Source organism: Sorex fumeus, unplaced genomic scaffold, assembly GCF_029834395.1.
Source record: "Sorex fumeus unplaced genomic scaffold, SorFum_2.1 ptg000122l, whole genome shotgun sequence".
NCBI classification, from domain to species: Eukaryota; Metazoa; Chordata; class Mammalia; order Eulipotyphla; family Soricidae; genus Sorex; species Sorex fumeus.
In genome coordinates, this window is record NW_026606179.1 from 19187556 (window position 1) to 19203434 (window position 15879).

Below are 15879 nucleotides of genomic sequence, written 5' to 3' on the forward strand. Positions count from 1 at the left end.
TATATGCAGATGAATCTGGAGAGTTTCATGCTGAAATTATTCCTGGCGGTGCTTGGGAGACCAAATGGGATGCTGGGGATCAAACCCAGGTCAGCTGAGTTCAAGGAAAGTGACTTACCTTCTGTATTATCATTCCAGCATCATAAAATTTTAATTTTTAAATATTTTTGTTTGGGAACTACATCCTACTGTGCTTACTCCTTGCTCTATGCTCAGGGTTATCTGCTGGCAGTGCTTGGGGAATCATATGAGGGTGCCAGGGTTTGAATATAGGTTGGCCATATGCAGAGCAAACACCCTATACACTGTGTTCTCTTTTCTGTTCCCAATTAAAATAATTTCAAAGAAACCAGTTTTCCTTATGATGACTAGACATTGACTGACTCTCAGAACAAGTTTAAATCCTAATATTTAACTTTATGCCCAGCAATTTGTGTCTTAGTAGGGTAGATTCTATATTCTTGTTCATTAAGAACATTGAATACATATACGGTGTGGCCAATTGTGGCCTTTTGAGTTGAACTGTAAATAAAAATTTCATCTCCATATTTGAGAATGGTTCCAATACTCTCCTTATTCTTTTCCTAACACGTTTGCACAAAGGTGGGGTGTCTCTAAAGCTCTGGGGAAGGACTGTCCAGGTGAATTGCTCTGCTTCATTAAAATCAAGACCTTTCCATTCTAACACAAAAAGGAAGTGAGAGTTAGAATTGAGAGGGATGCAATACAAATAAATGACCTAACACAGTTTTTAGGTCCAGTGCTGTTAACCAGGCAGCATAGCATCATGAAATAAGAGGCTACTAATAATTTTTCTGTTTCAGATTGGGGCTCTAGGTTTGTATATTTCCTCATTGTTTCTATTATTTTTCTCACGTGGTAATGGTTCATCCTTTTCTGAGTCACTCGTTCAACCTATGGGATGAGTTCCAGGGGTACAATTTAAGAATCACTGGACTAGAAGAGATAAAAAAAACTACAGAAATGCCGTCAGACCCCATGCCAGGTTGAGCCTTTTATCCAGGCACCCCAGAAGGGGGTGGGTAAATACCACCACCTGCCCTAACAGAGCCCCAGCAGCCAAAAACCTCCAGAACCCAATTGCTGCCATGCTCACGGCCCATCTCTACAGGCTCAGAAGAGTCTCACCCATGAATTAATCTGTTAAAAACTCAAGTATGAGGGTCTTGTGACCAAAGTCTCCAAGATCCCTCCACCAGTGCCATTGTATAATTGAAACCCAAGCACAAAAAATAAAAAGCCTACAACTGTACCTCATGGTGTTTCACTAATAAAAATTAAAAAAAAAAAAGTTGTTCATAAAAAAAAAAAATCTCCAGGATCGCATAGGGTTGGAATAGGTGACCTCCCTCCAGTCCTGTTCTTCCAGGAGCCTGGCAGTCACACCCACAAACTGCCTCTGGAGTAATATCAACTCATTAATCAGCCATGATCTAGAGACTCACAAATAAATCTCAGAAGAGATCAACAAGCTGCAGAGATGTCTCATACCTCAAAGTCACCATCCAGTTAAAAATATAACTCCAACTGTATCACCTTATTTAAAATTTTAGAATTCCTGAAGCACGCGGCCACATATCATCTCATATGCTATTCCACTGATGTACCAGGAGTAGCACACATTGGATAGGATGTAAGGTAGAGGGCAACCAATCTCGATTAAAAATACTAGCACACAAGTCTCAATCTGTAAAAACATTTTACTAACCTCTCTTATTTTTTACTTTTTGGGTCATGCCCGGCGATGCACAGGGGTTACTCCTGGCTCTGCACTCATGTATTACCCCTGGCAGTGCTCAGGGGACCATTTGGGATGCTGGGACTCGAACCCAGGTCAGCCATGTGCAAGGCATACGCCCTACCTGCTGTGCTATCGCTCCAGCCCCTGTTAGTAATCTCTTATACAAGGGCTTAGTGACTCCAGAGTGAGGTACGACAATCTTCACACATTTTATTCTAAGGAAAACTCTTGGGATCATTCTTAGAGAATGATTCATAACAAACAATACAAAATATATTATTTAGGGCTTGCTATTGGGGCAGCCTTGAGTGGTGGTTGGGAAAATTTGAAATAATGGTGATGAATAAGGTGTAATGGTGGTGGGATTGGTGTTTGAATATTGAATGTAATAAATTATTGTGAACAACCTTATAAAAATAAAATAAAATTAAAAGTAATTTAAAAAGAATCATCAGTGGAGTCCCTGAGGAACAAGAAGGTGAATTTGATGAAGAACCAAAAGTTCAAGGGATCATAAGTAAGAATTTCCCAGAGTTGAGGAATACAGGCAACCGAACACAGCGATCCAAAAGATCCAAATAAAATAGAATTAAATAGGAAAACTCCAAGACACAATGTGATTAGAATGACAAAAACCATAAGAAAGAGACATAATATTGAAAGCAGAAAGGAATTTACATTCAAAGGAAAGTTCATTAGATTCTCAGCAGATCTAATGAGGCTTCATGAGCAAGAAGATATAGTACAAAAATGCAATGAAAGAACACCTCATCAAGAATACTCTATTCAGCTAGATTATCATTCATATTTGGAGGAACCCTGCAGAGCTTCATGAACAGGCAACAGCTTAGGGAATTCATAAGCTTGAAATCAGTTTTGCAGGATGCATTGAAGGAGCTTCTTTCAAGGATAGGATAACCTTCTCAGTACTTAGCATTGAATATGGCACTCACTCATGGCATCATCAGTGGACTCCACTGATGATGGTGCTGGGAAACGCACACTGGTGAAAGGATGGGTATTGGAGACCATATGGGATGCTGGGGATTGAACCTGCATTGGCCATATGCAAGGTAAGCACCCTTAAGTTTGCACTCTACTAGGTAAAGAAAGGTGTGTTACTCCTAGCTTGCTAAGGGATTTTCTACATTTTCAGTAAAAAATTAACATTTTATTTATATTGAAGATTCCATGCACTCAGGTTGTTTTTTCATGGATTTTTATTACAATAAATTTTTATTACAATAAAGATTTTTATTATAATATTCTACTTATTAATTCAGACACTTAGGCAGTGTTTATAATAAAATATATATTTTTAAAATTTATTTATTTTTTGCTTTTTAGGTCACACCCGGCAATGCACAGGGGTTACTCCTGGCTCATGCACTCAGGAATTGCTCCTGGCGGTGCTCGGGGGACCATATGGGATGCTGGGAATCGAACCTGGGTCAGCTGCGTGCAAGGCAAATGCCCTACCCGCTGTGCTATCGCTCCAGCCCCAAAATATTTTTTAATATAAAGCCAATTACTCTCTTTATCAGGATAAAATTTACTTTTATTTATTTAATATTTAATTAATTTTATTGAATGATATACTGCACTGTAGCACTGTCCTCCCGTTGTTCATCAGTTTGCTCGAGCAGGCACCAGTAGCGTCTCCATTATGAGACTTGTCGTAACTGTTTTTGGCATATCGAATATGCCATGGGGAGCTTGCCAGGCTCTGCCGTGCGGGCGTGATACTCTCGGTAGCTTGCCGGGCTCTCCGAGAGGGACTGAGGAATGGAACCCGGGTTGGCTGCGTGCAAGGCAAACGCCCTACCTGCTGTGCTATCGCTCCAGCCCTGATATACACAGTTACAAAATTGTTCATGATTGAGTTTCATTCATAGAATGATCCAATACCCATCCAATCACCAGTGTGCATTTCCCAGCACCAATGTCCCTAGTTTTCCTTCTGTCAACCCCTCTCCTATTTAATCAATCATTCAATGTCTGTTCCTCTCCTTCTGACTCATTTCACTCAGCATGCTATATCTTTGATATTAACCCCTTATCAGATGGGTATTGGGTACCTTTTCCCATTCTGTGGGCTGTCTTTGTATCTTGGTCACCATTTCCTTTGAGGTGCAGAAACTTCTTAGTTTCATTTGTTTATCTTTGCTTCAAATTGCTTGGTGAGTGGTGTTTTATCTTTGAAGATTCCTTTAGCTTCAATGTCACGGAGGGTCCTGCCTATGTTTCTCTTCATATACCTATGGATTCAGGTCTGATATTGAGGTGTTTAATTCTATTTTGATCTTACTTTTGTAAAATGCATTTTATATTGCTATAGGCCTATTAAGATTTTTTCCTTAAAAATTTCTTCATTCAGGACCAGAGATATAGTACAGTGGGCAGGGTGCTTACCTTGCATATAGCCAATGCAGGTTCAATCCCCAGCACCCCATATGGTCTCCTGACCCAGCCAGAAACGATCCCCGAGTATGGACTAAGTACAAGTAAGAAAGCCCTGAGCACATCCTGGTGTGGACTAAAAAATTAGGAAAAAATTTTGCACAGCGGTAGGGCGTTTGCCTTGCATGCAGCCAACATGGCCGACCCGAGTTCTATTCTTCCGCCCCTCTCGGAGAGCCCGGCAAGCTACCGAGAGTATCTCGCCCGCACGGCAGAGCCTGGCAAGCCACCGGTGATGTATTCGATATGCCAAACACAGCAACAACATTATCTTCACTTTTACTAAAATTCACACTTGTCTAATTTCCCTATTTCAAATTTTAAAGTAAAATTTAGAAGTCCATTAGCACAGGATTATTTATAATAGTAATTAAAATTATATACCTTACAAAATGTGATTTTTTTTGTTTCAAAGATCACACCTGGCTATGCTCAGGGGTTACTCCTCGCTCTGTGTTCAGAAATTACTCCTGGTGGTGCTTGGGGACCATATGGAATGCTGGAGATCAAACCCAGGTCGGCTGCATGCAAGGTAAGCACCTTACCTGCAGTACTATTCCTGCAGCTCCAAGAATGATAAAAGTTTTGAAAAAATACTACTTTATCAACTTACCATTGTGGATTTACAATTTGTGGAATTTCAGGAGATTAGTTTTATGTGTTTTGTAGCTATAGGTATCATCACTCCACTGTAGCATTGTAGCATTGTCCTCCTGTTGTTCATCGATTTGCTTGATTGGGCCAAGTGACTTCTCCATTGTGACACTCGTTGTTACTGTGTTTGTCATATCGAATATATCACAGATAGCTTGCCAGGCTTTGCCATGCGGGTGAGATACTCTAGGCAGTTTGCCAGGCTCTCCGAGAAGGGTGAAGGAATCGAACTCAAGTGGGCCAGGTCGGCTGTGTGCAAGGCAAACGCCCTACCCGCTGTGCTATAGTTCCAGCCCAATGCCACAATTAAAAAAAATTTGGGCTAGAGAGATACTACAGTGGGTAGAGCACTTGCTTTGCATGTGGCAAACCTGGGTTTGATTACCTGGTACCACATATAATCCCCCAAGCACCTTCAGGAGTAATTCCTGAGAGCAGAGCCAGTAGCAACCCATGAACACTGATGTATGCAGCCCCCAAACCAAAATATTTAAAAAATTATTTAAAAGGGAGAGTTGTTTCATGTATGGAATAAAAAAGAAACATAGTAAGGGAATAACAAATGGGCAAAGTTATCAGAAAGGAAGATTTTGTCTGTAGAACTGAGCTTATATGGTGGAGGAGGTTTAGTTGGGTTCTGGGACACTGGCAGAGGGGTGCAGGCTCTGGTATTGGAGTGATTACTGCATGGAAATGATGATTAATAATAGTTTATGTACCAAATGTATATGGTCAAAGGAAAAGACTGTGCTGAGCAATAGTACAGTGGGTAGGGCACTAGTCTTGCACATGGGTGACCAAATTTGATCCCTGGCATCGCATATGATTCCTTATCACCACCTTTAGATTCCTGAAGCTTCTCCTTTTCTAAGGGGTCCACTCTGCTCTGGGTGGTGTCTCAATTTCTGCACCTTGTTGGGGCCTCATTTTCTCCATGTCCCAAGAGCTCAATATCTGCATCTCCTGCCTTTGGGCCCCTCCAGGGTGGGTGACTAGTTCCTGAAAAGGTCAGTACTAGGGACCCCACTGTCTGCCTGCAATACTTGGGGGCCTCCAACAGATAACGCTTGGATTCTGATGTAACAGAAGGAAACTGCAGGAGATTAGGCCAGGGGGGAACTGTTTTCTGGGGCAACCTGTGCTTAGAAAGGTCTTAGGGGGTGGGAGAGGTGGGGCTTTCTAGGCAGAGGGGACAGTGACCGCTGGAGAGTATAAGAATCACGCCAGCTGCCAGCTGTTCCTTTGGTCCTGCAGCTCTGCCCACAAGACGAGCCTCCAGTCCAGCTTCTGAAGATGACTTTCGTCCCTGCACCTGGCTACTATCCCAGCTACAATCCGGTGAGAGATGGACCCAGGGCCTGACCCAGGTGTACCCTGATGCCCTCTCACCAGCTTCCCCAGCCTGAAGCTTGGTGGTGGCTCCTGGATGGTCGGGCCTGCCCCCCATATCAATCCTCGAATTTGATTTCCTCCCCACTGACACTCCATTCCTAAATCTGAACCCTATTCTTCATGCTTAATCCTTATTCCTGAGTTCCCTTACCCTTTTGAAATGGATTTTAGGTCGGGGGAGGGCTTGCCTGTGAGGAGGAAAAACTGTCCTGTGCATATGGCCATCAAGGCTTGACCTAGAACCTTCCACAGACGCTGCCCTTCAACAAGTCCATCCCAGGAGGCCTGGATGTCGGGATGTTCATTAACATCGAGGGAGTGGCCAACAAGGTCATGAAGAGGTGAGGGACCCCCATGCTGGGCTGGGTTGGGGGAGCTCACAGGTCCACACAGGTAAGTCTCACCATGAGGATCTTCCTAGAAGCCCAGAATTGCTGTAGAAACCTTCCCCCACCAAAAGAAAATAGTAAGTGTGGAGACTACTATGTTGGGATGAGGTGGGGTGGGAGACAGGGTGTAGCTGGAGGAGAGGCGTGGCACTGTCCCTCTAAACTGTGAGGCCAGGGATGTTCTTCCAGAAGGGCACATTTAAGTATGGACTAAGGAGAGGAAAGTGTTGGTACAAAGACCAGGGCTTGGGGAAACTGCCCAAGGAGAACTCGGGGTTCTCCAGTGAGGGGACAGTGCTCTGACTTTTGCGTTCCTCTGCCTTCTGGTACATGGGTTTTGAGACCATGGAGGCCTGAACTGCAAGAGCTGAGGGTGCTGGGACAGTGGCTGGAGATTCAAAGTTGGAGTTGGGGGTGTCAGTGAGTAAGAGTAGGGAGAGGGACCCCAGGAATCTGTCCCTCCAACCGATGGGTCTCAGGGCACTGCCCCCTACTGCCCTTGGTCAGTAGCTCCATTCACTCTCTCTGCTCCCGTCTCCTGTCACCCTGAATCACCTCAGGGTGGGACTCAGAGGGCTCCCTGGAGCCCTGTCCCAGTTGTGTGACCCTGGCTTGGGAGACTTGGGAAACAGACACTCCTGTTCCCCCAGGTTTGCAGTGAACTTTGCCTTGGGACCAGAACCTGAGGCCAACATCGCCTTCCATTTCAACCCTCGCTTTGATGGCAGTGACATGGTGGTCTTCAACTCACGGGAGTCAGGTCAATGGAACAAGGAGGAGAGAAAAAGGGGCTTGCCCTTCAAAAAGGGGGAGCCCTTCGAGCTGCTGGTGATGGTCATGGAGGAACATTATAAGGTCAGAGCCAGACCACATCCTTTTGGCCACCCCCATTGCCCTTGTTTCTCAGCTTCTTTTCTTGCTTAAATTTATTTTGTTTTTTTGGAGGTGCCTCTCTGGCTGGTGCCGGGGCACCATTCAATCTAGATGATCAAACCAGGTCTCTTGCGTACATGGCATGAGCATCAGCCATGGAGCATTCTCTCCATCTCCACTTATTAAAAACCTTTTTTCTCCTTCTTGCCCTTTATGGCCCTGGTTTACGAGAAGTTTCTTGCTTGGTTGAGCTGCACTCCAAATGTTGATATTTTGGGGAAGATGGTGATCAAACCTGTAAAGTCACATTCCCACCATGTGTTTCTGTGCTGAACCACACCCCAGTCCTTGTTCCCTGTCTGCAATACATTTTTCAGAGAAGGCTCATATAGAGGATACAGGCATCTTTGGTCATAGGGACTATGGTAGAACTGTATGCAGGGCTGGAGAGATCATACACAGGAAGTATGGCCTTGCATGGAACTGTGGCAGTGCCACTCTGCATACATATGCAGTTCCCTGCATACATATGGCTCCTTGGGCACAAACCAGTGCCTACACCTGAGCACAGACATCTAGGAATAGCTCCTGAGCACTTGGCAGTGTAATTTCTCTCTCCAACCCCCCAAACAAGAGAACTAGGCTCAAAAGCCCAAACTAGGATCCAACTAGATTTAGAATCAACCTCCCTCACAATTGCATTCTCTCTCCCCTCTCATCTGCCATCCTTGAGCTATCCTCTCTTGGTGCCAGGTTAGAACTTGGGGTTCAGACATACAAAGCACTTACTCACCCATTTAGACACCTCCACACCATCCACAGGAGCTGACCCTTGACCTCTACTTGACCTTAGATCTTTGGACGCCTGAAGTCCCCTGACTGGGGTTGCAGATCATCACCCAGTATGATCCTTCATGAAAAATGTCCCTGTTCCCTGTTTCCTGTTTTGACCTTCCCAAGGTCTCTGTGCTCTTCCTGACCTTGCCCTTACCTTCCAGGTACTGGTGAATGGAAGTCCTTTCTATGAGTTTGGGCACCGGATTTCCCTCCAGAAGGTCACCCACCTGAATGTGGAAGGAGACCTGAAGCTTCAATCCATCACCTTTGTTGGTGGAAGTTCTACCTCCAGGAAGGTGAGTGGTTTTCCTCATTGGCTAGCTCTCCTCCTTTCTTTCCTCCCATTGGTTGATTTCTTGAGAGGTGTCATGGAAATACCTGAACACATCTGTGGAGCCCCCTCTCCCCATAAAGAAGGAAAGAAAGAAAATGGAAAGAGAAGGGAGGAAAAAGAGGATTAAGGAAGGTAGGAGGCAAGGGAAAGGTTGTTTAGTCATAAACCAACTTTTAGAGATAGAAAAGAAGAGAGAGAGAAAGAGAGAGATGAGGAGAAGCTGAGTGCAGGAATTAGAGCCACACAGAGGCAGCATAGTGACTATGGGCAGGGAGTGGATGGGTAGGTCCCAAGGACTCTAGGTTCCCAGAAGTGGGGAGCTGTGTGGGAGACATACTGAAGTAAGAGATGGAGAATAGGAGCACAGGGGATGGGGTGTACCCTGAGAAGGATTGCCTCACCATGGCCTTCAGGTTGAGGGAGGAGAGAGGGTGGTTGAAGGTCCTGGCACAACAAGAAACCAGGGAGGAGACAAGAACATTAGGACCTTTTGGTAGTTGCTGTTGTACCACACCCAGAAAAGTTCAGAGTAGATTACCAATTTCGTGCTCTGAAGTCACTCCTAGTAGTACTCAGGGTTCCTTAAGGAGCTAGGGATGGAATGTGGGGCATCCTGCATGAAAGGCGTGTGCTCAGCCTGCAGAAGTCTGTCTCAGCCATGGAACATCTTTGTATAAAGGCGTGGGGTGAACCAAGAGAGGGTTCAAAGGGCTGGAGACAGGCTTAGCATGAAGGAGGCTTGGTTCCACACCCAGCAACACAGCATACCCCAGCACCACCAGAGCCAGAAGTGGTCCCTATTGCATCTCCATGTGTGGTCCCAAACCAAAACAACAAAGAAGGAAGTCACTCATTGTTCACTCTTCGTTCTCTGAAGATGCCAATCATGGACGGTCCGACTCCATAAATGAGCCATCAGGTGCCTCTTTCACAGACTATGCATGGATGGTAGAGTTGGGGGTGTTTTGGAGTACACCCATCACACTCTCCAAATATAAATTTGGGGTGTCAACACTTCCTTCTCTCTCAGTGTCATCAATACACATGATTACTTGGGTGTGCCCTTAAAATATTTGATGTTGGGTGATGGATTTCTCTTTAATGTGAGTTTTGGGGTTGAGGGTCCTCAAAACACCTCGTGATTGCTGTCTATTTGTTTCTATTGTAGATTGAAAAAGGAATTTATCTACTTTCTGGTAACCTGTCTGTAAGTGGGAGGGTTATGGACCATGGGGGCATGGGGTGAGAATGTGGAGCACCCAGCACCCCGAAAAATGCATGCATGCAGTGCTCTGCCTTACACATTTGCTGACAGTTTTATACTCTCTGTCTCCTTTACTTGACAGATCACAGAGGTATCCCCAGTCATTAACCCGGTAAGACAGCATATGGGGTTAGACTGAGCATGCATGGTTCCTGGGTAGACTGCTGATGAAGAGTTGGGAGTCCAGTTGGGGGTGTTCGGACAGGGGAGGATGTAGAGGGGCAGAAGGGGTGTGGGAGTGATGGGAGAGGGTGAGAGGATTTTCTAGGAGGAGTGGGTACCCCTCCTGACAATGGGCCTGTCTCTGGCTCCTGGTGATTGAGAGATAAAGGGACCTCATGTTCTCACTTCACAGCCTGTACCTTACGTCGTGAGCCTGCAGGGGGGCCTGACCCCAAACAGAACCATCGTGATCAGGGGTTTCGTCTCTCAGTCAGCCTCCAGGTACAGACCCAGATAGAGGTGGGGATCCGCAGCCCTCAGGCCCAAAGTCCAGCCCGGCTCCCCGCCCCTCCGGTCCGATCTCTCCTCCCTTGGGGAGCATGTGCTGAGGCCTCTTAGCACTGACTCCCTGCTTCCTGTCTGCCTCCAGGTTTGACATCAACTTTAATGTGGGCTCCACAGGGGACGTAGCCCTGCATATTAGTGCTCGCATCTCTGAGGATGCTGTGGTGAGGAATAGTCTCCAGAAGGGCGAATGGGGGCCCGAGGAGAGGAGCATCTCCTACAATCCCTTTCGTCCAGGATTGTTCTTCGACGTGAGTCTCTCTCCCCTCCCCTGTCGCTCCACCATCTGCGTCTCTCCGTTTCACACCCACCTCTCTCCCACAGCTGTCCATCACTGCCAGCATCCATGGTTTCCAGGTGTTTGCCAGCGGCCAGCACATCTTTGACTACAGATACCGTATGTTGAGCTTCACTCTGGTGAACGTGCTGCAGATCACCGGGGATGTCAGCCTGTCCTATGTCCAGGTCTGAGCTGTGCCTGGGGACCCCACAGAGGGAGATGTCCGAGGATGTGCACCTAAGCTGCCAATCAAAAGTCTGAGGCTGTCTTAGTGATGTGCGTGTCGGCCTCTTTGCAATTGCAATGGAAATGATTTGTATTTCCGCTATAATGGGTTGTCAAGATTTGCTTTGGTGCAAATAAAATAAAGTCATAAAATTAGAAGTGCTTCGTCTTCTTTTAATCCATGTCTAATCTTGTTCAACGTCCTAGTGAAGTTTCACATTTTCCACATCTCAAGCCCCCAAGGTAGCTTAGGGACTACCATAAAAATGAGAAAATGGTGGGCTATCTAATCTGCAAGAACAGAGGAAGGGAATTAGCCTGTGTGAAGTTCTCTTCAATACTTGTCAATACTCTCTGAGATGGGGAAGTTTTCTCTGAGAATATTGTAAGGGCACAAATAACTCCAGTATTGACCAAAATGTTTACTTTGAACTGTGTGACTTTGCAGAGATGCTATGCACAGGAGCATGAGAAACCCTTGTACCCCACTGGAGAAACCAAAAATACACTCCAGTGACTAAATAAGAAGAACTGTGGTTCCTGTGTTGTGTGGATGCAGGTGGTTTATTAGACCTGGGGCAGGGTTAGGGAATGTTCCCACACCTACTGTTGCTCTAGCTACAGGGCAACACTGTCTTTTCACTCTAGACAAGGACCTGGTGATACCGAGCCACACTCTTAAAGGTGCCCAGCCTGTGGAAGTGGAAATATAGTAAGGCTAAGTTCCCTCATGCACTGGGAACAAGTTAGGGATGTTAGTATCCTTGGACTGATCTCTGGAAGGTTCCAGGGCCAGCTGACATCACTAAGAAGTTGGAAAGGGCTGCTGACATGACTGACTCTGGTGTGGATCTCATTCCCTTTTCTTTCTATCTTTACCCTTTTCTTTCTTCTCTTTATCCACTCTACCTTTTTGTCTTTTTTTTGGGGGGAGGGGTGTCACACCCGGAGATACACAGGGGTTGCTCCTGGCTCTGCACTCAGGAATTACTCCTGGTGGTGCTCAGAGGACCATATGGGATGCTGGGAATCGAACCTGGGTTGGCCGTGTGCAAGGCAAATGCCCTACCCACTATGCTATTGCTCCAGCTCCTTGTCTTGTTTTTCAATATGTCAGTCACAGTGTCCAATAAGACAGAGACTAAGCTTGTTTTTGTAGCATTTTTCTAATCATTTCTAATCAATGATTTCTAATCATTGGTGGAACCTATTGATATGTGTCAAGCGTCTGTCATCCAAGATTTAACCTATGAGACTAGGCCTAATTCCTTCCCAGTTGAACAATCACATGACTTTCCAAAATTGGGATAAAAGAGAGGTAGGGTGACTCACCAGCCAATCCAGCATCTGTGTGCTGACTCAGTGCAAAAAGAAGGAATGCAGAGGAAGAAAGAAAAGAGAAATTGCCACTCCTGGCACCAGATAATTGCAAAATCTGTAAATTTGCTGACTTGGAGTTCAATTCTAGGCCTTACTCCTTTAATGGTAAGGAGATGGAAGAAGCGGAGCAAGAACTAAAGAGAAACCAAGAAGTTGGGCAGAATAGAGATCAGGGAGTGTGGGAGTTGGGAAAGTATCCCTGAGATCACATAGTAGTACCATAGAGGGAGCCCCCCACCCCTGACTCATCAGACTTGAGGATTCTGTTAGAGAATTAAATCCCTCAATTTCTGCAAGTCAAATAGATTCCTCCTTGTAAGAGATGAAAGACAAAGAGAGAGAAAGAATCTCTAAAACATCTAGCACCTATGAGTCAAAGGAGAAAATAACAGGTAGTTTTTTTTTCCTTTTTCCTTTTTCCTTTTTTTCTTTTTTTTCCTTTTTTCCTTTTTTTAAATTGAATCACCATGAGATACAGTTACAAAGCTTTCACGTTTGAGTTTCAGTTATACAATGATTGAACACCCATCTCTCCACCAGTGCACACACATATTCCACCACCAATGTCCCCAATATCCCCCCATCCCACCCCTCTCCCTGCCTCTATGGCTGACAATAATCTCCCCCATACTCTCTTTTGTACTGTTTGTTATGAATAGTGAAAGCAGCCATGTGTGCCCGGAATTCTAAAATTTTAGATAATTAGGGTCTGGAAAAATCTCTGCAGTAAACTGCTTGGTTCCGAGATTCTTTTGTGTGTCTCTGCATCATGGCTATTAAGAAGCTTAAATAGCAGCCAGAGACAGTTTGTGGGTGTGACCTCCAGGGTCCCATAGGGATGGGGAATGAGAAAGACCAACTCATCCCTTACCCCTTGAGGCCTGGAGTTTGCCATCACTGAACCTGCGTACCTGCATTTCTTATTGGGTTCTGAAAGTTGGTGGCCACCGGGATTCTTAAGGGGCAGGTGGAGGGATGATGCCTGCTCTAGCCTGAGGCACCCCGGTGGAGTCGGCCTGGCTTAAAGTCCAGAGGTACCTCAACAGCGAGCTGCTCGGTTCCGAGATTCTTTTGTGTGTTCGGTAGTCTGGTTTTGAAGCCTATGAGAGAGTCCCCATGACCAGAGTTTGTCAGAACAATAGATTAGAATGGAGTAACCAGTTAAAAACCCTTGATAATCTATGACAAAATATAATCTATGACAATAATCTATGACAAAAGAGCCAGGTGCATCAGATGTGGAGTAAGGAAAATCTTTCAGAAAATTGTGCTGGGAAATCCAATAACTCCTTTTGTAAAACTGTAACTAGATATCTCATACCATACACAAAGGTTAAATCAAAGTGGACCAAAGACCTAGAGAATAGAACCAGAACCCATAAAATGCACTGAGGAGAACATAGGCAGACCTCTCTAGGGTCTGGATCTCAAAAGTGTTGGATGACTTGAGTCTACATCATTTTCCATGGCAAAGATAACAAAATGAAAACTGAGAAGTGGGATCAGATGAAATTGAAAAGTTTTTACATGGTAAAAGAAACTTGAGATAAAATAAAATGGCTCTGACTAATTAGGAGAAGACATTTGCTCACAATAATCAGATAAAGGACTAACATTCAAGATACATAGAATAGCCACATGCTCAGCAACATTAAAGTCAATAACAGCCCCATCCAAAAATGGTGAGAGGAATTTTGCTCCATGACTTGAAGGCCAGCCACAGGCTCTAGGTGAAAAGGAAGCTCAGCTAGAGAAGAGAGCACCAAATAAAGGGTGTTGTGAGGACCCTCCCAGGGTGGGAGAATCACGCTGAAAGTAGTCTATAGACCAAACATGATTGCCACTCAATGCCTCTCTTGCAAAACACAGTACCCAAAAGAAGAGAGAGAGAACAAGGGGGAATACCCTGCCACAGAGGCAGGGTGGGACAGGGGGATGGGGGGTGGGGGGATGCTGGGACCCGTGGTGGTGGATGATGGGCACTGGTGGAGGGATGGGTACTTGATCATTGTATAACTGAAACCCAAGCACAAAATTTGTATGTCTATAACTGTACCTTATGGTGCTTCACTAATAAAAAAAAGAAAAAAAATGCAATAGAATAAGAAAAAAAACAAAAAAACCCAAAAATGGTGAGAAGAGATGAACATGCTTCCATGAAGATGACATACAGAAGGGCAATAAGCATATGAAAAGCTGTTCATCATCACATACTATCAGGGAAACACAAATAAAAACAAAAAAAATGAGGTATCCTCTCACCTCTAGGAGAATGGCATCTATAACATAAGCTGAAAACAATCAGTGTTGGCAGGGATGTGGCAACTCACTGCTGGTGGGAATGTCATGTGGTGAACCTCTATGGAAAACAACATAGACATTTGTCCAAAAAGTAAGAATGGAAACTCTCTGTGACTCAGCTATCCCATTTCTAGGCATCTATGCCCACCAAACACAGATCAATTTATTCAAAAAGATAGATACCTGCCTATGTTCAAAAGGCAGAAGAAAAGAAAAAAAAAGAAGAAAAAAGAAGAAAAAGAAAGAAAAAAGAAGAAAAAAAAGAAAAAAAGAAAAAAAAGAAAAAAAAAGAAGAAAAAAGAAGAAAAAGAAAAAAAAGAAGAAAAGAAAGACAATGAAAGAGAAGCAAAGAGAGGGCTAAGGGGAAAGGTAGTCTAAGCAGAAGGCGATTGAGCAAGTGAGCTAGTGAGAGTAGAGAGAATGCAGGGGAAAGGTTGAACATGGGATTGTGGGAATTAGAGCCACAAAGAAGTGGCTGGGAGCAGAGACTTCGATGAGTCCCAAGGATTCACAGGTGCCCAAACCAGGGGATGTGGGGGGAAGAGGGAGAGGGAAGTTGATGTTAGAGAGGAAGTGAGCAGTGATGTGGGGGTCATATGCTGTGAAGAGTCTCCTCAGCATGTTTCTCTTCAGTTTCTCTTTCAGTTTCTCTTCTCTTCAGTCTCTTCAGTTTGAAGGGGAAGAGAGAGATGGTTGTTGGTCTTGGCACAGCAGGATGCTAGGGAAGGAATATTGGGACCTTTTTATAGCTACTCCGTAGGTCACGGTCACGGTCCTCCCGTTGTTCATCGATTTGCTCGAGCGGGCCCAGTAACGTCTCCATCATGAGACTTCTTAAGAAGTTACTGTGTTTGGCATATCGAATACGTCACGGGTAGCTTGCCGGGCTCTGCCGTGCGGGCGAGATACTCTTGGTAGCTTGCCGGGCTCTCCGAGAGAGGCAGAGGAATCGAACTCGGGTTGGTCATCTTGGCTGCGTGCAAGGCAAACACCCTACCACTGTGCTATCGCTCCAGCCCTACTCCATAGGTCACACCCAGCAAACTTCAGGAACTGTTTTGAAGTCAGTGCTCTGAGATTGTTCCTGATCATCTTCAGGGATCTCTCGTGGGTACTCCTGTGTGTACAGACCTGTGCCCAGCCTGCAGAGGTCTGTCTCAGCCCATAGAACACCCTGTCTAAAGCTGTGGGATGCACTCAGAGATGGCTCAGAAAGCTGGA

The 15879-nt window shown here is 45.1% G+C and overlaps 1 protein-coding gene across 1 annotated transcript; it reads left to right on the plus strand.

Moving 5' to 3' along the window:
* Positions 1–6169: 6169 nt before the first annotated feature.
* Positions 6170–10943, plus strand: LOC130043422 (galectin-4-like). The gene is made up of 7 exons (XM_056135685.1): positions 6170–6214; positions 6521–6609; positions 7308–7512; positions 8529–8663; positions 10291–10409; positions 10558–10723; positions 10797–10943. Exons 1-7 carry the CDS (start codon positions 6170–6172, stop codon positions 10941–10943), a joined length of 906 nt encoding a protein of 301 aa, XP_055991660.1.
* Positions 10944–15879: the final 4936 nt, after the last annotated feature.